Source organism: Phyllostomus discolor, chromosome 10 (assembly GCF_004126475.2).
Source record: "Phyllostomus discolor isolate MPI-MPIP mPhyDis1 chromosome 10, mPhyDis1.pri.v3, whole genome shotgun sequence".
Classification (NCBI taxonomy): domain Eukaryota; kingdom Metazoa; phylum Chordata; class Mammalia; order Chiroptera; family Phyllostomidae; genus Phyllostomus; species Phyllostomus discolor.
Window position 1 is genome coordinate 80385373 of NC_040912.2, and position 24723 is coordinate 80410095.

The 24723-nt window shown below is 43.7% G+C and overlaps 1 protein-coding gene and 1 long non-coding RNA gene across 10 annotated transcripts in view; both read left to right on the plus strand.

Annotated features, from left to right (window-relative positions):
- CALD1 (caldesmon 1) overlaps positions 1–24723 on the plus strand; it is a 192555-nt gene that overhangs the window by 132430 nt on the left and 35402 nt on the right. For all 9 annotated transcript variants that reach the window (XM_036010922.1, XM_028525749.2, XM_036010923.1 and 6 more), the window contains one exon: positions 23912–24058. In XM_036010922.1, the coding sequence (XP_035866815.1) occupies positions 23912–24058 (147 nt within the window). The remainder of the gene's footprint in view (positions 1–23911; positions 24059–24723) is intronic.
- On the plus strand, positions 3051–22351 carry LOC118497190. Its single transcript, XR_004899726.1, has 3 exons — positions 3051–3378; positions 14150–14158; positions 22342–22351. It is a non-coding gene; the product is annotated as an uncharacterized LOC118497190 (long non-coding RNA).

Sequence of the window (24723 nt, forward strand, 5' to 3'; positions counted from 1 at the left end):
TTGGCTTCTTCTTTGCATCTTTTATTTTTAGTTTTTAATTACAGTTTACTTTCAATATTATTTGGTACTTGGTTTCAGCTGTACGGAATAGTGGTCAGACAATCATATACTTTACAAAGTGCTCCCCTTGATGTTTTGGCTTTTCTTTGAATATTCAGCCAAGTTCATGTCCTACAAGGTGAAATTGCTTTCTGTGGCAACAACAGGATGATATGACCGAGAAATTTCTTTCAAAATACAATGCTAATGTTAACTTATTAATAAACAGAAAATATAACTGGCAAAATTACCAGTCTTCACCATGTGTACAGGGTCCTCACTTTTGAGGGAGTGAGGAGAGGGGGACAGGCACCAAATCACAGGTTATCTCATAAATCTTTGATGAACAGAGAAACGGAATGAATGGAGTCAGGATGTCCTTGAAAGGTATTTCTTTAAGAGGGCCACGGTGGCATTCTGGGCTTCAGCATGGGCGTGTGGTCGTGTGCAGTAGCTAACCAGTACTGGTCATAAGAATCAGGGCATTGAAACCACACTATGGGAAAGGCATAGTCATAAATCCTCGCTTTCTGTATTCTTCTTTGTCTAGAATGTATGTAGAGCAAGAAAGAAACCTCATTACCCTGGACAACTTTTTAATGGATGGGTTACCTCCGTTACATTGCGGTCTTCTTTAAAAAAAAAAAAAAAGATTTTATTTATTTATTTATTTTAGAGAGAGGAGGAGTGGGGAGAAAGAGAGGGAGAGAAACATCAATGTGTGGTTGACTCTTGCATGCCCCCCGCCACCACCAGGAACCTGGCCCGAAACCCAAGCATGTGCCCTGACTGGGAATCAAACCAGTGACCCTTTAGTTTGCAGGCTGGTGCCCAATCCACCGAACCACACTGAACCACACCAGCCAGGGCACGTTGCGGTCTTCTTAATCAGATGTTGTTCAATAGGTGAAACAGTTACACACCATCTCAAAGGTGGTCCCTTCTGTGACCAGCTGATTTATTTTGTGCTGTTCTTTCTTTTATTTAGTTCTATTTTTTTAATTACAGTTAACATTCAATACTATCTTATACTAGTTTCAGGTGTACAGCATAGTGTTTAGACAATAATGTGATTTACAAAGTGATCGTCCTGATAATTCCAGTACCCACCTGGCATCATATGTTGTGATTATGATATTATTTGACTCTATTCCTATGCTGTACTCTACATCCCTGTGGTTATTTGGTAACTACCAATTTGTACTTCTTAATCCCTTCACCTTGTTCACCCAGCACCCCTGATTGCCTTACATCTGGCAGCTCTCAGTTTGTTCTCTGTATCTGTGCATCTCTTTTGGTTGTTTATTTTGTTCTTTAGATTCCACGTATAGGTGAAATCATGTCCTATTTGTCTTTGTCTGACTTATTTCATTTAGTATAATACCCTCTAGCTTTGCCTGTGGAGTCACAAGCTATAATATTTCATTCTTTTTAATAGGCGATTGATATTCTGTTGTGTTTATGTACCATTCCTTTATCCACTCACCTACTGGTGGCCATGGGGTTGCTTCCACATCATGGTTATTGTCAATAATGCTTCAATGAAAATAGGAATTTATATAGCCTTTCGAATTAGTGTTTTAGATTTCTTCAGATATATACCCAAAAGTGGAATCTCTGGGTCACAGGCAGCTCCATTTTTAACTTTTTGAGTAAACTTCATACTGTTTTCCACAGTGGCTGCGGCAATTTTCAACCCCACCAACAGTGCACTTAGAGTTCCCTTTTCTCTGCAGCCTCGCCATCACTTGTTGTTTGTTGATTTATTGATGAGGGCCACTCTGATAAGTGTGAGGTTTTAATTTGCAGATCTCTGATGGATAATAAGATTGAGCATCTTTTCACATGTCTATTGGCCATCTGTGTGTCCTCTTTGGAAAAATGTCTATTCAGGTCCTTGGCTCATTTTTTTATTGGATCATTTGTTTTTGGGGGGTGTTGAGTTGTATGAGTTCTTTATAAATTTTGGCTTTTAACCTCTTATCAGATATAGTGTTGGTGAAGATGCTGTCCCGTTCAGTGGGTTGGCTTTTCGTTTTGTTGATGGTCTCCTTTTCAGAAAACATATTGCTAAGAAAAATGTCTGAGAATTTACTGCCTATGTTTTCTTCTAGGAGTTTTATGGTTTGGGGTTTTACATTTAAGTTTTTAACGTATTTCGATTTAATTCTGGTAAATGGTTTAATAAGGTGGTCTGCTTTCACTTTTTTGCATGTATCTGTCCAATTTTCTCAACAGCATTTATTGAATAGACTTTCTTTACCCTATTGTATGTTCTTCTTCCTTTTTCATATATTAATTGACCACACAGATTTGAATTTATTTCTAAGCTATCTATTCTGTTCCATTGATCTATATGAAACTGTTTTTATGCCACTGTGATGCTGTTTTAATTACTATACCCTTGTCATATATCAAATGGCATGACACTTACACTTTGCTCTTCTTTCTCCAGATTGCTGTGGCTATTTTAGGTCTTTTGTGGTTCCATAGAAATTTCGAGATTATTGTTCTAGTTCTGTGAAAAATGCCATGGGTATCTTGATGAGAATTGTATTGACACTATAGATTGCTTTGTGTGGTTTGGACATTTTAATGATGTTAATTGTTCCTATCCATGAACATGTTACATGCTTCCATTTATTTGTATGTTCTTCTGTTTCTTTCTTCAGTGTCTTATAATTTTCTGAGTACAGGTCTTTTACCTGCTCAGCTAAATTTATTCCTAGGTATTTTGATACAATTATAAATGGGATTTTTTAAATAGTTCATTATTGGTATAAAAAATGCAACCAATTTATGAATATTAATTTTGTATCCTGCTACTCTACTAAGATTATCTATCAGTTCTAACAGTTTTTTCATGGACTGTTTAGGGTTGTCTCTCCATTGTATCATGGCCTCAGCAAGTAATGACAGTTTTACTTCCTATTTGTATGCTTTTTATTTTTTCTTGTCTGATGCATTTTTGGCATTTATTGATATAATCATATGATTTTTATTCTTCATATTGTTTATGTGGTATATCATTTTAATTGACTTACAGATATTGACCCAAACCTACATACTAGGAACAAATTCCATTGATCCTTGGTGTATGGTCTTTCAAAATGTATTACTGACTTCACTTTGGTAATATTTTGTTGAGGATCTTTACATATGAGGTCTGTTGGGAAAAAAAGTCCAACCATTGTTAATATAATGGGAATGGTTTGTGCAACATCAATGTAACCTGGCAGCCAAGGAGAGTGGACTGGAATGCACATGTGTGAACAATGATGACTTCACTGTACTAGTCAGTGGGGCCGGTAGACACTGTTTAGTGAGCATGGGTGCTGTGTATTCAAAATGCATTCATTTTTCAAGTTTTGAAATGCATTTCCAATTCATTGCATTCAAAATGACTGAGTGAGTAGAGAAATGAATCTGCATGAAATTTTGCATTAAGCTTGAACCTTTGTGAAAACTATTTGGATGATGCAGAAGGCCACAGCTGTGGGCAACTGGTGACTGGCAGCTTCCTTATGACAATGCACCTGCTCATGCATCACGTCTCATGCAGAGTTTTTGGTGAAACATCATATCACCCAGATGACTCAGCCCCCCTAAAGCCCATATTTGGTGCCCTGCAACTTCTGGTTTTTCCCAAAACTAAAATCACCTCTGAGAGGAAAGAGATTTCAGACCATGGATGAGATTTAGGAAAATACAACAGGGTAGCTGATGGTGATTTGGAAAACTGTGTGTGAGGTCTCAAGGTGCCTACTTTGAAGGGGACTGGGGTGTCATTTTCTCCTACATGCAATGTTTCTTGTATCTTGTATTTTCAATAAATTTCTCTATTTTCATATTACATGGCTGGATGCATTCTGGACAGACCTTGTGTATTAGCATATATATGGTTTTATATATATAGTCTCTAGTTTTTTGAATCAGGGTAATGCTAAACTGGTAAAAGGAGCTTGGGGAGGGGTCTTCTTTCCTCTTGAAACTTTGGAATAATTTGAGAAGGATAGGTGTTAATTCTTCTTTGAGCGTTTGGTAAAATTCGCCCGTGACGCCATCTGTCCCAAGACTTTTGTTTGTGGAGTATTCTTTGATTACTGATTCAATTTCATTGCTAGTAATTGGTCTGTTCAGATTTTCTGTTTCTTCTTGATATGGTCTTGAAAGGTGTTTATTTTCTAGGAATTTATCCATTTTTTCTAGATTGTCCAATTTGTTAGCATATAATTGTTGGCAGTGTTTTCTTATAATCCTTTGTACATTTGTGGTGTCAATGGTCATTTTTCCTCTTTTACTCTAATTTTATCTATTTGCACCCTCTCTCTTTTTTTCTGGATGAAGCTGGTTAAATATTTATCAATCTTGTTTACCTTTTCAAAGAACTGGCTTTTAATTTCATTGATCTTTTGCATTTTTTAGACATGATTTTGTTTATTTCTGCTCTGGTTTTTATTATTTCCTTTCCTCTACTCACTTTTGGCTCACTTTGATCTTTCTTAAGTTTGTTTTTTTAGGTGTAAGTTTAGATTGCTTTTTTGAGATTTTTCTTTTCTTGAGGTAAGCCTGTCTTACTATGAAATTCCCTCTTAAAACTGCTTTCACTGTTTTCCATAAATTTGGAGTCATTGCATTTTCTTTCTCATTTGTCCCAAGGTATCTTTTACCTTGGGACATAGGGTAACAATGATCTCATTGTTAACCCAGTCATTGTTTAATAGCATGTTATTCAGCCTCCACAAGTTTTTGTGTTTTTCATATTTTTGCTAGGGTGAAATTATCTTAAAATATCAATTAAGTCCATCTGGTCTAATGTGTTATTTAAGGCTGCTGTCTCCTTGATTTTCTGTCTGGAAGATCTATCCATAGACGCCAGTGGAGTATTGAAGTCCCCTACCATGACTGTATTACTGTTGCTCTCACCCTTCATGTCCATTTACATTTGCTTTGTATATTTAGATGCTCCTATGTTGTGTGTGTATATGTTTACAAGGGCTACATCCTCTAATTGGATCGATCCCTTTATCATCATGTAATGTCCTCCTTTGTCTCTTATTATAGCCTTTTTTAAAAGCTTTGTCTGATAAAAGTATTGCTCCCCCAGCTGTAATTTTTCATTTCCATTTGCATGAAATATAACTTTCCACCCACTGGATCTGAAGTGGGTCTCTTGTACACAACGCATGTATGGGTCATGTTTTCTTATCCATTCAGCCACCCTATGTCTTTTGATTGGAGCATTTAATCCATTTGCACTTAAAGTGATTGTGGTTGCCCTCTTTGGGCCATGCCCATGCCCTTCTCTTGGGCATGTACTTTTTAAAAAACTCTGTGGGCCCTTATAGTACTTGCAACCAGGGGAACAATGGTTACACCCACTGTTCATCTCAGTGCCACTTATGGAAACCCCTGAACCTGTCTCTAAGACCTTTTTGCTCTGATTTCTCAGTGAGCCAAGAAGAGCCTCACCTTGGTACATTTCTTTCCTAGAACATTTCTAGGGACCCAAGCAGCCCCGCCTGGGCCCTTCTGTTGCCTCTTCTCTCCCAAGCCCTTCCTCGTCTCAGTGTCCCTGGCTTTAATAAACATGTTCTCAAAATAAAGAAAAAGTAATTGTTGATAAGTATGTGTTTATTGCCACTTTATTATTGATATATTTGATTCTTATTTTTCTTCAAGAAGACTCTAACAGTTCTTGTAATACTGGTTTGGTAGTGATGAAATCCTTTAGCTATTTCTTGTCTGGGAGGCTCTTTATCTGTCCTTTGATTCTAAAGGATAGCTTTGAGAGTAATCTTGATTGTAGGTCCTTGCTTTTTTTTCATCATTTTAAATATTTTGTCCACTCCCTTCTGGCCTGGCATGTTTCTGTTTAAAAATCAGCTGACCGTCTCATGGGAGCTCCCCTGTAGGTAATGAACCCTCTTTCTCTTGCTGCTTTTAAGATTCTCTTTCTGTCTTTTAATTTTGTCATTTTAATTATGATGTGTCTTGGTGTGGGATGCTTTGGGTTCATCTTGTTTGGGGCCTTTTGTGCTACCTGGACATGTATGCCTTTTTTCTTCACCAGGTTAGGGAAGTTTTCAGTCGTTATTTCTTCATGTAGGTTCTAAATTCCTTGCCGTCTCTTCTCCTTCTGGCACCTGTATGATGCAGATGTTGTTATGCTTGATGTTGTCCCAGAGGTCTCTTAAACTATTCTCTATTTTAAATTCTTTTTTTTTTCTGTTCTGATTGGGTGTTTTCTGCTACCTTGTCTTTCAAATTGCTGATTCAGTCCTCTGCTTCATTTAACCTGATGTTGATTTCTTCTAGTGTATTCTTCATTTTGTTATTGTATTATTCATTTCTGACTGGTTCTTTGTTTATGGTTTCTCTGTTCCTTTTTGTGCTTATTATCTCTTTGTTGAAGTTCTCAGTATGTTCCCCTATTCTTCCCCTAGACTTCCCAGAGCATCCTTATCACCTGTGGTTTTAACTCTGTTTCTGGTAGATTTCTTGCCTCCATTTCATTTAGTTTCTCTTCTGGAAATTTTCCTGTTCTTTCATTTGGGGCATGTTTCTTTGTCTCCTCATTTTGGCTGCTTCTCTGTGTATATGTACTGGGAACAAACTAGATGTGGATCTGCCATGTCTCCCAATTTTGACAGTGTGACCTCATGTAATACATGTCCTGTGGAACACAGTGGCACAGTCTCCCTGATCACCTTAGTCGGGTGGCCCAAAGGTGGGTTGTGTGTGTGCTCCTGTTGTAGTTGAGCCTTGATTGCTGTTGATATATCAGTGGATGGGACTGACCCTCAGACTGGCTGGCTGTGAGGATTAGCCACAACAACAACATACAATATACTGTGGAGCCTGACCCCATGCAGCAGCAGGATTTGTCCCGTTAAGTTCTGGTGTTTGCCAAGACCTCCCTTTGGGAGTGCCACTTATGGAACTAATCAGGTGGTACAACAGTGTACCTGAAACCTGCCAGCAAGTGGATGGACTCTGATGCCTCTTGAGAAGGAGTCTCATGCAGATCAATGTCAGACACTGCCTGTGACCAGCACTTGGCTGTTAGGAGCTACAGTGTAATCATTGTTGGTAGTTGCTTGTGCAGGACCTGGATACACGTGGGAAGGACCATGCTGTGAACAGGGCCAGCTGCCAACAGTACAGGCCTGGGATAGGTCAGCAAAAGGCCCAAGGCACCACAAGACCTGCTCATCCCTGCCAGTTGCATAAAAGTTTCAGCCACTGAAAGAGCCTGAGATGATATGTGAGTTGGGTAAGGGAGGGTTTCAGAGAGTCACCAGGGTGGGGCTAGTAGTATTCACCAGGCTAATACAGATTCAGATTTAGTGCCAGTGTGAGCAGAAGCCACTCACCAAAAGTCTCAGGCCATACCAAGGCCAGTTGCCACCCACTTGGGGCCTGCAGGCTTATGCAGTTGGGTCTCAGGTTGTGGCCAGAGTGGAGCTAGTGGAATTCACCAGGCTTATGCAGATCCAGATTTGGTCATGTGGGTGGAGGGTTCAATATAAGGACCATGGTGGGTGTCCCTCCAGCCCTCCCTTGAAGCCACACAACTTACTTTCTCCCTGTATGTCTCTGTGACCCCCTGAGCTTGACAAAAATTCCTTGAGAATTTTAAGAAAAATTGCAATGCATACCCAGCCTGGTTGCTCCCCAAAGAGCCTTAGGCCATGGTGAGTTGCTTAGGGCAGGGTCTCCTGTAGTCATCAGGGTGGAGCCAGCAGAGTTCAACAGCCTAACAGCCTAGCACAGAATCTTGGCCTTGAGGGAGGAGAGCTCAACACAGGGACAATGACGACCACCCCTCCAGCCCCCACCCTGAAGCCACACAACTCAGTTTTGTCCTGTTTATCTCTGGCATCACCAGAGCTGGATAGAATTCCTCAAGGGTTTTTAAGAGAGACTGCCTTGTGGGCCCAGTCTGGGTGTTGCTGGAGGAGCCTAGGGCCGTATTCAGGTTTCATAGGGCAGGGATTTTTGGGGTCAACAAGGTGGAGCTAATGAAGATCACCAGGTTGTTGCAGATTCAGTGTTGCTGTGTGGAGGGAGGGCTCAGCTCTGGAAAGCTGGCATCCGTCAGCAGCATGGGTGGGAGTCTCAACACAGGGATAATGGCGGCGGTCCCTCCAGTTCTCACCTCAAAGCCACACAACTCAGCTTCTCCCTGTATGTCTCTGGCCCCCCTCAAGCCTCTGTCCCTTGACCCGAGGCCAAGGTGAGTGCCTGTGAGCAACAATTTGTGTGCCAACTCTCTAAGAATGTGATTTTAAGAAAATCCTTATGTGCCACAAGGCACACGTCTGGGTTGCACATCACACGTGGGTGGGGGCCAGCCTGTTTCATGTCTCGATGTGGCTTCTTCTGTTCGTCCATAGTTCTAGGGCTTCTGTTCAGCCAGTTCTCAGATGGTTCTTAGGGTTGAGTCTTCTATAATTCAGCTGTGATTTTCTTGTGGTCATGGGCGGAAGTGAGTGCAGCGTGCTCCTACTCCACCATCTCGAATGGAAGCCTCGTGATTGAGGAATTAAAAAAAATTTTTTTAAACCATCCATTTTGAAAAGTATAAGGATCTGAGAGTGCAGAACCAGCACAGAGAGCATTTTTAAATTTTTGGATGAGTCACGGACTAATTAGATGTCCAGAGTAAGTCATTACTCTCAACTTCCTCCCTGGAAATTTCATTACCAAGGAAGAAAAGCCATTCAGAAATTCAAGAGAGCAGGCGTAGCTAGGAACATAAATGAGAAAATCAGCGCCTTGAAACTAGGACTAGCAGGTATAAGCATAGATGGGATCACCCAGAACGAGCGTGTTGCGTTAGAAGAGAAGAGAGCAGAGGAGGAAGACACAGAGGAAATGACAAAGTAAATGGCAGGCAGAGAATTTCAAGAAGGAAGGTGTGGTCGGTGAGGAGCGACTGGACACATCATTTCAAAACATAGCTCTAGAGAGCACGCCCCATGATACAATGTCATCAGGAGGTAATGGGTACCAATGTCTGAACCAAAAGTCGTCAGTGCAGCTTTCTGAGACATTTCATAAGCAAATCGAACTGTTCTTTTGGGTGTTTTGATCAACTGAGCAAATGGTTAAGATATCTAGATATAAAATAAAATCACTGTACATACATTCTGAAGTATATTGAGGTTAGCTACTAAATTAGACTAACTTGTAAGCCCAACTCTGAAATTAAACATAAGAATGATAAGATAGACATGGAATTAGCTACTTTTGGCTCCGTTAATGATTTAGTCTATTACAGAATCCATTTTGACTAGAATACATGACAATATTTCTAAAAGACTGGTTAAGTCAAACTTGTGTAGTTTACCTACTTGTCCTGAATTATTTTTGCTTTCCACATTCATTGCAAAAGGCCAAGACCAATATGCCCTAATTGTCAGAAGACAGCAAATAAAGAAGGATATATGACATTTGCAAGGGAAGGTATGCAGGAGGAGTTACGGGGGGGGGGGGGGAAGGCAGGTACTAGAGTAACAGGAAGACAGTGAACTTCTGCTCTGGCCCAGCCCAGGCCAGTCACGTGACAGTGGCAGAGCCAGGAGGACAGCAGGTGTACATGCGCACACTCCCTCACGTTCTAGCTTTGAAGCAGGTGAGGGCCCACAGTCAGACTGCAAAATGCCAGCTGACTCCATTTGACGTTAGCCCATGCTTTACTCACTAGTTTCAAAAGTCAGATATCTTCCCTGTCTACAACCATTTGGTTCTTTTAAATAAGGAAAACATTTTCTCCAGCTCTGAACTCAAGGGAACTTTCTGTATTCAGTTGCAACATCATGCTGTCTACAGACAAAGTAGCATAAGAATGGGAAACAAATTTATAATAGATGCATTTTGGACCAATGAGGACAATTCTCCAAGTACCTACACAGGCAGACGCGGGCAAGCCTTTGATTGACAGCTGCTTGCAACTTCCAGCAGGAAGGAATCGGGAGAAATGTGAAATGTTAGGATCCACCTCCTACATGTTCTTGCTAGCACTCTTCAGTCTTCAAGTCTAGCCTTGAAGCTGCCACTGTCACTCTTAGGAGGGTTTAATATGGCTCTTGTCCATCCCGTCATAGTGTTGAGGTTTCAGCCTGAGAGAGCACGTCTTCCCTTGGTGAATGAGCCAGCTTTGGCTTCTGAAACTCACGATTGATCCGAGAGCAAGCTCACTGGCCCATGTGACCGAGCAGCAGGCGGAGCCAGGCCTCCCTGGCGCATATCCATCCACAAGCCAGTGTGGAGCGCCTGCCTTCCTGACAGCCCACACAGCTTCTGAGGGCACGTGGGGGTGGGCGCGTCCCCACACACACAGCTTTGAGACGTGCTCTGGAGGGGGCCTTCTCCCACTGATGAAGCACTAATTACTTGGTCATCGTCTTTTCAGTAAATAGTCAGGAGCCCAGGATGAAATTGGTGGCTTTTCTGTATTCATGAAGCTGAGCCACATTTCACTTCTGTCCTTTTGGAAAGCATTGCTGTCCAGTATTTGACGCTAAAACTTTTCCGTGGGATTGTGTTGGTCTCTTCGTCCTTCCCATGTCTGATTCAGATAAACCCCTGAGGACTTGGGCAGTGCACCCCGTGTCCGGGGAATGGAATTAGCCTTCACCGTCGTTAATTCCTCTCCCTATTTGCCATTGTTCAGTGTCTCGTGCCACATGCCTTTCTTGAATTCCATGATTAAAGATACTTATTAAATACCTATTTTACCCAAGATACATTGAGAAGGAGAGCTAAAAAACGTATCAAGTATCTTGCTTTCAACAAACATGACATAATATGGGAAACCAGATGATATACAAATAACAGTGTCACGGTGATATATGCCCGATACCTAGAACCATGGCAGACTTCACGTAGGCGAAGAGTCCTTCCCTCCCAGTTGGCCTTCATCGTGTCTGATAAAACATCACAGAACAGTGTGGCCTTTGAGCTGGCCTGGTGGCTGCAGAAGATCACTCTTAGTAAAAATGGAGAGGAGAAAAAGAACATGCTTATTTTTTTTAACTGACAGCAGTACATTATAAAAACAATTCTGAGACTATTGGCTTGGATCAGGGACCTGCACACTCTTTTTGCAAAGGGTGAGATGTATATATTTTCAAACTTGTGGGACATACACCTGCTGTTGTACTTACTGGAGCCTGGCACTGGCGTGTGAAAGCAGCCATAGATGATCTGGGCATGGCCCTGTTCCAGTAAAACTTTATTGACAAAAACAGGATGTGGGCTGGATTTGGCCCTTGAGCCATATCCCCAGCTTTGGTGACCGAAGCTCTTTGTTAATCTGCACGACACCCTGAGAAAGCGCACACAGCGCCGTAGGTTAGAAAGCATACAGGAATGGGAACTGAAGACCTGGGCCTAGTCCGGACTGAGTCACTCACTTCACCTCTTAGACCCCGGGTTGCCATGGACGACGTGCGCTGCTCAGATTGCAAATAACCTTGAAAATTCCTTCCAGTTTCATTCTTCTATTAGTCCTAATATAGCACCATCATGGTGGATTTCACCTGGGGTCTGATTTACAGGCAGGAAACGTAAAAACCTCATGCGACTCTTTGCGGGCACAGTGGGTACGAGAAATCGGAGAAGATGGCAACTCCAGCAAAGGGTCTGCGTGCCATTCTCGGGGAAAAACGGGACGTTGTGGCTTGCTGCTCCTGAAGGAGCCCCTTGAGTGCCTCTGCTCTAAATGACTGGAGACTTTGCTGGACCGAAGTCTCCCCCTGCAGCTAAGATTTATGGAGCCCTGGATACCGGGTAGCTGGCCCATGACTTCATGGGGAGAGCTGCAGAGTGAAGTGAAACACCTGGAGTAGAGACTGAAACTAGAAAATCCTCCCCGTGTGCTTCCGCGGGGCCGCCGCCGCCGCCGCGGAAGGAGCCTCTCTCCTTAGGCTGTGTGAAACGGTTGGTTTACTCTCCCATTTATTAGAAGCCGGCCGTCTGCATGTGCCAAGCACAACTGGAGCTTACTAATGCCCTTCACGCTCTCCAGGCCCTGGCCAGACTGAACTGTTTGCTTTTCCATGGCCCTATTTCCTGGCTCTGCAGCCTTGCTGTTTGAGCTCTCTGTATGTGGTAGGGTCCTCCTCTGTCCCCGGTGCCCCCACTCCTGGCCCCCAATCCTAAAACATCCAGCTCAAATATTACTTTCTCCATGAAACCTTCTCCGATCCTTTAGCTGGAATTTTCTTCTTCCTCCTCTAAACTTTATTTATTTCTTTAAAGATTTTATTTATTTTTAGAGAGAAGAGAAGGGAAGAAGAAAGGGAGAAAAACATCAATGTGTGGTTGCCTCTCATGCACCCCCTACTGGGGGCCTGGCCCACAACCTAGGCATATACCCTGACTGGGAATCGAACCCGTGACTCTTTGATTCACAGGCTGACACTCAATCCACTGAGCCACACCAGCCAGCACTTCCTCTAAACTTTCAGTCACTTTATCAATAAGTCTCCTATGGTATTCACCACATGTCTTAACTTCCCTATTGGATTACAAATGCCTTGCAGGAGTTTTCATTCACCTTGGTGTTCACCATGAGTGGCTTGAATAGAGGAAATACCCCATAAATAACTGTGGAATGGGTGTGCTAATTCTGGCCACCTGGGTGTCACTTGGCATGGTGGAGTGGCATTACCAACCAGCATCCCACTGTCACAAGTTAAGACCCCACCTTCATCGCCCACTACCTCACCCTCAGGATCTCAGCCCCTCCTGCAGCCCCCTTTGCTGCCCAGAGCTCACCACCCTGATGTCCCACCTGAATTGAACTGTCCTCCCCTCCAAGTCCAGGTCCCACATGGGTTAGTGGTTTTGTTGGGGAGAGGCAGGTACGCAAGATTAGAAATCCTTGAGCCAATACCGATGCTGTGACTTCGTGATTTGTAATGAGAAGATATGACACTTTCTGCATAAAGTGGGTTATCTCCCCTCCTGAAACAGTGCCTCCTGTGCAGGGGAACAATTTTAAGGAACTAGTGATCGCCCTGATATCTGGTCAGAGACGGCATACGCCTTGTTGGTTAATAATCTACTGTTGGGAGAGAAATCTGCTGGCGCAGACAGGTACCCTCAGGAGTTCATGGGCTGTCCAAGAATGGCTGGCTGATTCTTAAGCTGTTGATGACTCCAATTCAATTAACACACACAAATGTAATGTTCAGTTATTTCATATGACTCTGTGTGCTGAAATACTCATTTTTATGGGGGTCTTCTATTAACTCACAGGGGGTCTTGAGCATGGAAGGTTTTTATTTGGTTTGGTTTGGTGTGGTTTGGTCAGACAGGCTTGTTGCCCAATCACCGCGAGTGGGTGTCAGCCTTTTCCCCTCCCACAGAGCAGGCCCGGGCTCAGGTAAGGTTTCCGTTGACTTAGGAAGATGATCTGCCGAGTGCAAAGCAGACTCCTGGACTTCCTTTCTGAACAGCAGGGCACTCGCCTCAGTGGTTGGCCCCAGGTCCCCTGCAAGAATAAGTGTTGTTTCCAAAGAGCCAAACGTCCAGGATATGGCCCTTCATTTTGCATTTCCTCTCTCCACTCACAGTTTGTCTTTCTGCTTGCTACTGCCTGTGAACGAGAGCCTGTGCACGAGAGCCTGCGTTCTAGCACTGGCGGGGAGCTACGCAGGGTGTTAGGGACGTTTGCAATACCTCTCGATTGGGGAGGTAGTAGTAATCACCCCAAAATGTGCTCTCTTTTAGAAATACAGTCACTTCTTTTACCAGAGGTGCTGGAAACAAAGCTCCCGTGTCAGACCTGCCAGTATATTTAAACTTTCTCTTTCTAAAGAAGAGAAGAAAAGCAGAAGAGTAAGGGGATATGGGAGGCTCTGCCACCATAATAGGGAAACATGGAGCTGAGAATACTGGGAAAGAGGAAGTGAATAGTAAATATTTTTCCAATTAAGAAAAAGGAGAGTGGAAGCAGGAAAGCTCCAGAGGGCACTTCGAGGGGAGGGAAGGATCATAAAAGGGCTGTTGTGAAAATCCATGATATATAAATTTCCTTGCATTACGCGCTGCTTGTCTGCAGAGGCTGCGGAGAATCCTCCCGGCTGACAGGCAGGTGACTTTCGTTAGCGGCCTCCACGTGTGGTGTGCATTTCTATTGTCTTGTCTGCAATGCCACTTTCCCTTCCCCGGGATCCCCTTTAGTTAGTCACAGGTTCATGAGTCACAGGTTCGTCATCTCCACTTAGGCGCATCTCGCCTGCATTTTTCCAATCACTCTATTTCTTTTGCTGAATGCGTACCAATACGATAGCGGGACCACAGTTCGAAGCTCCACCACGTGAAAGTATGAACCTTTGCACTGCATTGCACAAGGATGTCAAATTTGGGGGTAAGACTTGAATCTCTGGATCACACTAAGTGTAAGGCTCATCTAAAATGAGTTCCTGCTTTTCCTTTGGAAGAGAGGAATGGAAATTTCTGTTTCTAGGAGACTCGGTCCTGGGCTATGACAAGAATCTGCCTGTTTATCTGTGGTCAGAGGCATCCAAAGGGGCCGGTGGGAATGTGGGGGTTTCCTGCGAGGTTCCTCTGGGGCAGTTGCTAGGCTTGTTCTACACCCAGGTCGAGAGACCTATATGCACAAGAAAGAGTGAGTGAGTGAGAGAGAGAGAGAGAGAGAGAGAGAGAGATTGAGCATGCGCAAACAGTGTTGCCCAGCCATTGACACCTGGGTTGAAGTGTTCTATCATTGTTTACTTAAAAAGAAAATAACTAAGCCCCAGGTTTGTCATCCACACCTACAACATCCTGTCTAAGCGAGCTTGTCCTTTAATAGATAGAAGTCAGAAAATGGCCCCAATTCAGATTTTACTTTTGATTCACAGCATTTTATAAAGTCTAAGTTCATTAATGATAATATTTATTTACGATTCTTACTAGAGTGGAAAAAAAAACAATCCTAGGTTGGAGGTGAAGAAAAGGTAATACGTATGAAAACTTGGGTAGTAATTGAGGTTTGTTGTTTGTTTGTTTTTTTACTGGTTGAATCTTAGATAAGCATTGAAAGAGAAGAGAGTTTGATTGTTTTAATTATCTTACTGACCACTTAAACATTTCTCATACTTCTTTTTATTCATTTCAGCCAAAGTTTAACTTGAGTAACTAAGTGAAGGGGAAAATATGTCTTCTCCAACATCCACCTTCTCCTTCCACCCCTCCTCTTTCTAAAAGTTACACATTAAAAAGCGAACTGTTTATATCTGACAACGCTTATTGCTTCAATAGGGTGGGGTAGCAGAAGCGATACAAATCCAGTCCTGTTGGTGACAGGATAAATAGATTCCAGTCTATCTTAGGAAACTGTCATGGAATTATCCCTCCAAATAGGATGACAGGTGCATTGTTCTTTTTAAAAATAAATGGGAGAATTATAGCAATTCGGTAAGAAAAGAAACTCAGATTCTATTCCTTTCTGAATATCCCAGCCCATCTATGGGCTTTTAAACAAGAAAATGGGACCCGTTGCACAAGAGGTTGGACATTTATCTGATCCAAACTAGGATATCAGAAACGGTTTGGAAATGCCGTGCCTCATCTGTTACTCTAAACTGCAGCTCTCCGTACAAACATGGAGCATTCTGGAAACATACTGCATGTGGAATGATCATGCAGGTTTCTAGGAAGGCAAATGTGAAAGTTGAATCATTTCGGGATGCATACCTTGGGGGTAAAAACTACAAAGAAAGTCAAGAGAATAACTAAAATAACCCAAAACTTGGGCTAGAGCTTATTTAGAGGCACTTAAAAAGAAACAGGGATGGGATTGAAAAGGGGCCCGTGAGAATTTCCAAGGTGCTGCTGCTATTTAAGCTGGGCAGTAGGTATTCTGTAGGTTGGTTCCATTATTACTCTTTAAAATGGTCATATTATGTTGTACACTCATTTCTGGGCACAGTATATTTCATGCTAAACATTCTTTGTAATTTAAAATACTGACCCCAAACAATTAGAACCCATCTTTTAAAAGTTTCCTGTGACTACCTGCTTTGATTTAGAAATGAGTCACCGGGTTTAGGGTCTGCGTGCCCTGCAGCAGGGCTATTCTGAGAGCCGAGTTCCAGCAAACCTTAGTTAGCCACACAAGCCCGAGTCGGAATCAGAACCCCCAGAGCTCCCAGGTCTCCCCTCACCTGACGCTGCAGCCGTAAAGACACGTGGAACCAGCCTGCCGGGGTAGCATTCCGAGGCAGGGTGGAGAGGATTTTCTTCCACTGGTTCTTTCAGTTCTGCTCTGCTCTAACCACAGACCCACCGTGGTCTGTGGTTTTAGAAACGCGTGTGATGACAGGGTGACACCATTGTATGAGGCATGTGGTAGGCTGGTGGCGATCTTTTGTGATGACAACGTAGAAAAGAACACCAACGTGTACAAGCACACAACCTCTTACTATTGAGAACCAAAACTTAGGGTGGGTGTGCAATGTTAGTAATTCTCAGGTGTGCGTGTGTATGGGAGGTGGGCTGGGAGGAGGGGAAATGGATGGCGTAAAGCATACCTCTCTTCCTGGGGAAATTTCTTCATCATAATATACCACCTCATGTGCCTTCACCTGGTAAAAGGCACACGACTGGTACAGCAATGTATCCTGCAGTGAAATTCAGCATATTTTCACCTTTCTTCCCCCATTAACTATATCTAAAATCAAGAGGGCTTTCTTTTATTCTATTTTATACTAATTACAAACAGACCACTTGGTGATTGGCTTCTGACCCAAACATAAACATATTCTGACTTGAAAATATTTTTATTTTCTGGAGTTTTTTCTCTATTATAATTTTTAATGCCTTTCTTTGAAGGAATCCAAGGGGGAAATATTCAGAATTGGGCCTTCCTGTGCGTTAAATGAAACCACCACATTTTGCAGACACCACATAGAAACAAAATCGTCTTTAAGAGCCTGGAATGTTTCTGTAAACCTCTTTTAACTTTCAAACACACAGTCAATCTGCGGGGCGGAGATGACCCACTTCAGTGGCTCAGCATTTTCCCTCCCGATCACAGCGTGGCCTGGGATTTTGCTGAGGGCGTGTGAGCAGTTCCCAGAACTGACTGGATCCTTTGGGGGAGTCTGCTTGCATTTCATATCAGGAAAGCACATCCCGGGGGGGGGGGGGGGGCGTTGGGGTCCACGAAGAGGCATAGTGAAAGTATGTACCAGCCATTTGGCCTCCTAATCGTTGACAAGCACACTTTCAACCCACATGAGGTGTGCTAGGTCTTTAAGTTGGATCCCATATGAAGACCCAGGTCAAGACGAAGACACCAGTAGAACCACGAGTGATGGGAATTGAAGAAAAGCAGTTGACTAAGAGGTTGTCCTGAGTGGCTTGAAGCCCAGGCAGTCTTCCTCCCAGACCTGGCCCTCCTGGGGAGGGCGCAGCTGCAGAAAGCTGGGCCAGGATCCTGTGTGAGACGGAGCGGCTCACGGACAACCTGTAATCGCTCCTTAGCAAATGCTGCCTTCTCGCAAACGACTCCTTCCACGAAAGAGGAGGTCCAGGGGGATGCGGAGAGGTGAGCGCTGAGCGTAGGGTGCAGCGGGCCATTTACCTAATGTTGGAATCTTAGGCGCAGCATTCTCCTTTTAAATATACAGGAGTGAGGTAGAAACAACGAAAGAAAACCCAGAGACTTGGAAACTTGGATGTGAACGGCATCTCTGTGGGTCTGTCACCCGTTGGCCTCATTTTAAGGTTGGGGCCTTTTCTGTTCTCCAAGGTTTTCCTCCCGTAGCCTGTGAGTCTGCATATGTGGCCATACATGTGGGTGCTTACCAAACACGAGGAATGTCAAAAGAACCCCAAACGTTCTGGAAGTAACAATTCAAAGTCTGTTCCGTGGCTGTGGAAGTCTTTCTACGCACCGGTGGGTCTCTGGCGGCGAAGTAACGGAAAGAGATTCCTAAATTCATATCCGCACCTGTAGTCTGATAAACAGCTCTTTCGGGTGTGAGAGACTGTTCTTCAAATATGTATAAATATAAATGCAGTGGTTTATAAGATAGATTCCTTTTTATGTACTTTTTATAGGCACTTTATAAAGCAGCTCACTAATCAGTAACAAAATATAAGCAACTGTGGTTTCTTCATTTTTTCTTGACATTTTAAAACAATCCTCATTTTTAAAATGCTACCAACCACTGCTATACAAGATATAAAGGATGGATTTTTTTTTCTCTGACTCTATCCGTTAGCCAAGGACGGTGTCACTGTAGGTGATCTGACTTGGTTACTTGAAGTGACAGAGCATGGGAGTGTGACCCGACACAGCTGCGGCCGTGGGCAGCCAGATGGAGTCTTCTGCCTTGAAGTGAACACAGACTGTCCCACTTCGCAGCCGCGACCCTGGAGAAACACGTGTGTGCGCAAGCAGGCATCACAGTGCCGTGCACTGTAGAGAACAGTTGGGGAAGCCCAAATGCTGACCAGCAGCAGAACGGTGACGTTCACTGTTGGGGGGGGTGGCCCTACGCAGAGCACGATGGAAAGGAGTTACGTCTTCATAAACCGATTTTGGAAAGCTGTCAGACATGTTCCTGAATTTTTTTTCATTGTAAAATAATTATATCATATATACCATGTATGGAAAAAAAGTAGAATCGCAAGACTGCCAGTCCAAACTTGATTAACTACTTGCTTATTCAGTGAGTTCCTCAGAATAATACTGTGATCGTCAATATGCAATAAGTAAATATATACTCAGTATAGACTTAACCATGGTTTTTTTTTTCATTTACTCTCGATTTTTAATGCTCTTAAACATGTAATAAAATCAGGCCCCCTCATTAAAATGCTTATTACCTTTTCTTATTCTATTTTTAATGCTGTTTCCTGATAAGAGATCTTGTTTTGTTAATTAAGTACTATTGCTGGCATTTTTACTTGAAGACATCAAGGATTGTGTACTATCGTCTCAAAACAGAAAATAACAAAATGGAAAAAAAGAAGACAAAATGAGAGGAAGCAAGAGCGATGTTCTTCAAACCATGAGCCACAAGGGGTAAAAGCAAAATAAAACCACCCGGATTGTGGATGAGATTTTGCCACGTTGCACGGGTCTTCAGAAATCTTTAGGACGGGGCGGGGCGAGGAGGGCGTGAGGCAAGGCGACCACTCACGCCGCTCCCTTGTCTTCCTGTGGAAGCTCCTGTCGCGTCCTCCCCCTCTCGTCTGGCGTTCATGCAGACCCCGGCCCAGGGAAACACAGAGACGCCGATTCCTTGGTGATGTCCTTACGTGCCATAGCTGCAGTACTTTTCTTGATTTGAACTCTCCATTGAAAAGGCACAGCACCTAATGTGACTATCTTGTGACTTTTGAATATCCTGAGGCTGGGCCACGCCGGTGGCAAGAGACTGAAAACGCCGTTGGTGTGAAAGCCACAGCATTCCAGGAGAGTTTTCCCATCGCCTGGATCTGTTTTTTCTTATAATTTAACACCGGAGCCCTCCAGCTGTGGTTCTGGGAGTGGAAGAACAGCCAGGTCTCTCTCCACTTTGTTCGTACCACCGACACGGTCTAACAGCATCATGTGGTAATTATAGACTTTGGAGATTGTTTAACACTTAGTCATACACACACACCATTTCTCTTTCTTTCTCCCGAACACTTGATGAACGGTTTTGCTCTGCAGTAAGAGCAAATGTGTGAAAACGCAATGGTGTCTATAGGAGGCAGCCCTGGCCTCCTGCTGTGTGGTCGCTCATACCTTTCTCCAAGCGTTTCTGCCATAAGATAAGCGAAGGCGGCCCCCCAAAACTGGAGCAGAATACTCCCTAGTTGACCCGCCAACACACAGCAGGGTGGGAAAGTCATGGATTCTGGTAGTTCACAGAGCATTTGTGGTCACCTGGTTTTTGAAAAATGAAATAAAAGGCATTTGATTAAAACTCTAATAAACGTGGTTTAATCTTTCCCAGATGATTCAGAGGAAGTTCAGGTCCCACGCTGCCTCTGAATCATCTGGGAACATCGCCGGCTTTGTAGTGGAGAGAGCGCGGCGGACTGCTTCATGCCGCATCTGCTGCCGTTTCTCAGAAGCAGCGGACGGACTGTTATGCTTTTATCACAATCCAGTGGGCGGTTAGGTATGACTTTTTGCTAGTCAGCAGCATTTCAAATATGTTCTAATCGGGTGTGTGGGAAGTTAGAAATGTTAACATGCTGCCTTTCACTGGAGCATAAAGCAGAGGCTGTTGCTAGCATTTGGGTGTATTGAGGATACTCCGTACTCGCCTGCCTTTGCATAAACCTGCGTGTATTGAAATGAGCGCTCGCGTATGTTGCTGGTGGCACAGACCTTTCTGGAGGGCAGTTTGTCGATGTGGACCAAAAGCCCTTAAAGTGAGCGTGCTCCTAAACTCAGACATTCTCACGTCTGAGAATTTTTCCCTAGGTAAGCAAATGAGCAAGTGGTGTAAGTATAGCTACAATGATGTCCTTTGCAACATTGTTTACAAGAACACAAAGTTGGAAAACTGTGAACTGTCCATCAGTAGAAAGTGGGTTAAATAGAGCATAGTGCATCCATGTAATTACGATGTGCATCTATACATAGAGTTCGGCATTGCTCTGAAAATGATATTTTCCTAATATGTTAAAATAGGCATAAATAAGGTAACTTTTTCAAGCTGTTTCTAAATATCAACATAACCCCACTTTGTTAAAAAGAAAAATACCCATGAAGCATAGGAAAATATCTGGTAGGACACATCAAATTATTAGCCATGGGTGGTGTGACTAGGGAGCTAATTTTTACTTTCTCTTTTTTACATTTTGCTTTGTCGGGTTTAAGAAAATAAGGGTATGTTACTTTTTAGAATCTGAAAAAAAATAAACAAGTAAGTGTTTGCAGCTTTGAAAAAAATACCTAAACCTGAGACAGTGACGCGGAGGGCAGACCGCTGTGGGACAGGCCTCAGAGCAAGAAGCCGCCTGGCTCTTTGAGACGAGGGTCAGTGTGGGCACACATACTGGGTCCTTTAGTAGGGCCACGGCTTCGCTTACAAAGCCAACTGGTGGGTTACTGAGCCAGCAACTGGGCGTGTTATGATTCGAAATGCCATGAAGCTGTTTTGGCTATTTATTTTGTTGTTGCTGCTGTTCTTAACTCTGAAAGCAATTTGAATATGTGTGTTCATTAGTGGTGTTAAAAGATCCTTAAACATCCAGTTCTGGGAACTGTGTACTGAGGGAGAGGGGCTGACAGGGAATGCCAAGCTCCACCAAGTGACGAGAGTTACAGGAGACTGGGTGGGGGGTGATCTGGTTGTCCAGGCCACCCTGCCGATGAGAAATGCGAGCGAGGCGAAGAAAGGCTGAGTGTGACTTGGCCTCCATGACAAGTCAAGTTTGCCTCAGAGCCAAACGCTGACAACCGAGCAAACTGGTGAGTGGGAGGAAGACAGTAACTGCTCAAACTGTTCAAACACAGTGGGAAATGAAGGACTAAACATGGAATTCCGTTTCAGAAGGCGGGGGGGGGGGGGAGGGTTCTGTTTGTAGCATCGGATGTCCCGTATGAGCTTTTATGTCTTTTGCTTGTCTTGGACAAAGAAGGCACCAGTCAAAGCCAAGGCCTCGTGGCCCATCCAGAGATGTAGAAGAACGTATTAAGACTTTGTGTTTGATTAGCTTGGGAAGCAGTCATTAAGGACCCTGCTGTGGTTAAAGCTGTCTGCTGAGAAATAAGCCAAAGGGATATTAGGCCAAGAATCTGAAGACTGAAGCCAAACCACTGGGAAGGTCTTCTGACTGCAAATTACAATGTGATTAAATTAGAAGGGAACATTCACATCGTGTCATGCTGTCACCTCGGGTTCAACAAGTCTAAAATTGAACTCCTCTTCCCTCACAAAGCAGCTCCTTGACTGCACTTTTCCCAAGAACCAAAAAAGATTGCACTGTAGAATGCTTTACCATGACATCCATGATTCCATTCGACCCTCACACCCTTACAGACCAAGGACATTTAAGTCCAGCGCGTCAAGGGCTGCCAGCGCGAGGAAGAGGCCAGGTGTAGGAGCCAGCTTTTCTGAGTGCTAACCTAGCGATCCTTCAACTACATCACACGGCCCTTCTCGCCACATCTGTGGAAATAAACCACTCAGTGACATTTTATTTATTTTGGAATTTGAGTATTGTTTTCAGTAAGTATGAAGTTATATTTATGTGAAGTAGCAAAGAACGAACCAGCCGACCGTAGGAATTGTCCGTCTTGTTTTTCATGAGATACCAAGGTGAAAGACATTCATAGCATTTGTGTTACGGAAGTCAGAAGAGAGGAGCAGGTGAGGGAAAGCCCTGAATCTAAGCCTCACCACACCTGCTTTGTGACTCTGACAGCAACGAACCACTGTCAATCACAGTAGGTTCATATGGTTGGTAGGAATGCCTCCACGGTTTTGTTTTTTTTCATTTGCAAGTTATTTTAGCTGTGTCGTTATGTAAGAATTGTAAGCACGAAACTTACGTGTCTGGATATCCATTTGTAGATGGGTAAGTAATATTGGAATGAGAGCACTCTAACCGTCTAATGTGAAAAGCAGCCTTCTGCACAGCACGGCTCCGTCCCCGCCCGTGGACCCGTTGGGGCAGCTCGTCCCTGGGCCAGGCCAGCACAGCCGTGCCTTCTCGGCACTGCATCTCAGCATGCGCATTGCTCCTTCCAGAGTATCCACGTTACCCACGCAGGTCGTTTCTTCTTGAGTCTGGGCATCTGGAGTTCCCAGTTCCGGTTCTTTATTGGAGGATAAATACCAAGGGAAACGTATTTAATGTGGTGATGTTGATTGTGTGATTTCCCTAAGTAGGCATTTGCTTCGGCTGAAATGATGAAAGCTAAATAAAGTGCATGCAAAGCCCTCTGTGCCCCTTCTACCTGCCCTCACCCTTAAGTTTCTACCGAAACATACCTGTGGGGCTGTGGAGGTGTGCCCGGCCTGTGGCTGAGGAACTTACAGGAGTCTCAGAGGGAGTGGCACTGACTTGGAAGCCTCCTATCAGTTGCCACCTTCTCTCTCCAGCGAAAGTAAACTAAGAGGAAAAAATAAAATCCAAGCACAGAGGATACCTGTTCTCAGTTTTAATTAGCTATTTGGGCTTTTTAATGCCAAAGTCCTGGTTTATTAACGTAACTTGATTCTTTTCTGACCTTGTGACAATGTCTACACAAATAATGAGTACACGTGCTGAATTTTAAGTAACTATTTTGATTATCTTTAATTCAGTGCTTTGGATGTCTGCTTCTTTTTTTAAAAGACTTTATTTATTTTTAGAGAGAGGTGAAAGGAAGAAGAGAGGGAGAGAAACATCAATGTGTGGTTGCCTCTCGCACACTGCCCCCCGCTCCGCCCCCACACTGGGGACCTGGCCTGCAACCCAGGCATGGGCCCTAACTGGGAATCGAACCAGCAATCTTCTGGTTTGCAGGCCTGTGCGCAATCCCCTGAGCCACATCAGCCAGGGCCTGGATTTCTGCTTCTAAATCTTACATGACTAAGCTAGTCATCAGCTTAGTCAAGAAATCTGAATAGGCCAACACGGTCTCCGAAGGCAACCTGCTTTTGTGTACATTTTTAAATGTAAGCTGTTTATTGGATCATTGCAAATTACCTTCTGTAGATACTGGATTAGTGCTTTTCAGATACATAAAAGCTTGAAAACTAGTCAGGTTGGGTCTCTAAACGTGAAGAAAGGAACCGTCCTTTTAGAACTCGGGTTTAGCAAGGAGTCCAGTTCAGAAGAGGACTGAGGGAAGCTGGTGAACGTGGTTGGCAGTGGGCATACTCAAGAGGTGGTTTTTGTGCCGTTGCAGAATCGCCTACCAGAGGAATGACGATGACGAGGAGGAGGCCGCCCGGGAACGGCGCCGGCGAGCCCGACAGGAGAGGCTGCGGCAGAAGCAAGAAGAAGAATCACTGGGGCAGGTGACCGACCAGGTGGAGGCTAACGCCCAGAACAGGTACTGTCCTCTCCGGGGTGGGGAATTGCTCAGCGGCTTCTCACTCAGCCTGTCTGTTGAGTGGGATGTGGTGGGCTGAGCGTTCCCTTCTCTGCCCGACGCAACTGGTTCCGGTCTATCCAGCTTTAACAGCAGGCACGCATTGCAAATGTCTGACTTTTCATGATATACAGACTGAATGGATATCCTGTGATCACTGCAACAGGCAGCAAGGGGCAGAGCCCTGTTTAGTTTAATGTAATTATATAAACAAGCTTATGAATTTACTTCTGCATCTTTCCTCCGATTCCCCGGTAGGAATCAGGGAAGTCGAGAGTACTTAAGAGATTCAGCTTCTTCAAAAAGGGCTTGTACAAGTTCACGTACACAAGGTCACACAGTCCATTTTGCTAATGGTTAGTGTGTGTCCTATATATGCCCTGAGGTATAGAAAAGATGGGGCTATTTGGAGGGGGAAAAGTTATTATTAATGTATAACTATGGACTGATTAAATATAATGACACTGCCATATAAGATCTTGTATGTGGTTGTGGTTTGTTTTATGTGTGTTGGGAGGGCACTGTTGATAGTTTCTTTAATTCAATCTGTCTAGAAAATTCTGAACGGAAAGAATTCTGGCCCCTTTAGCCCAAATTGGAGTGTGTACACAGAAGGTCTCTGAAGG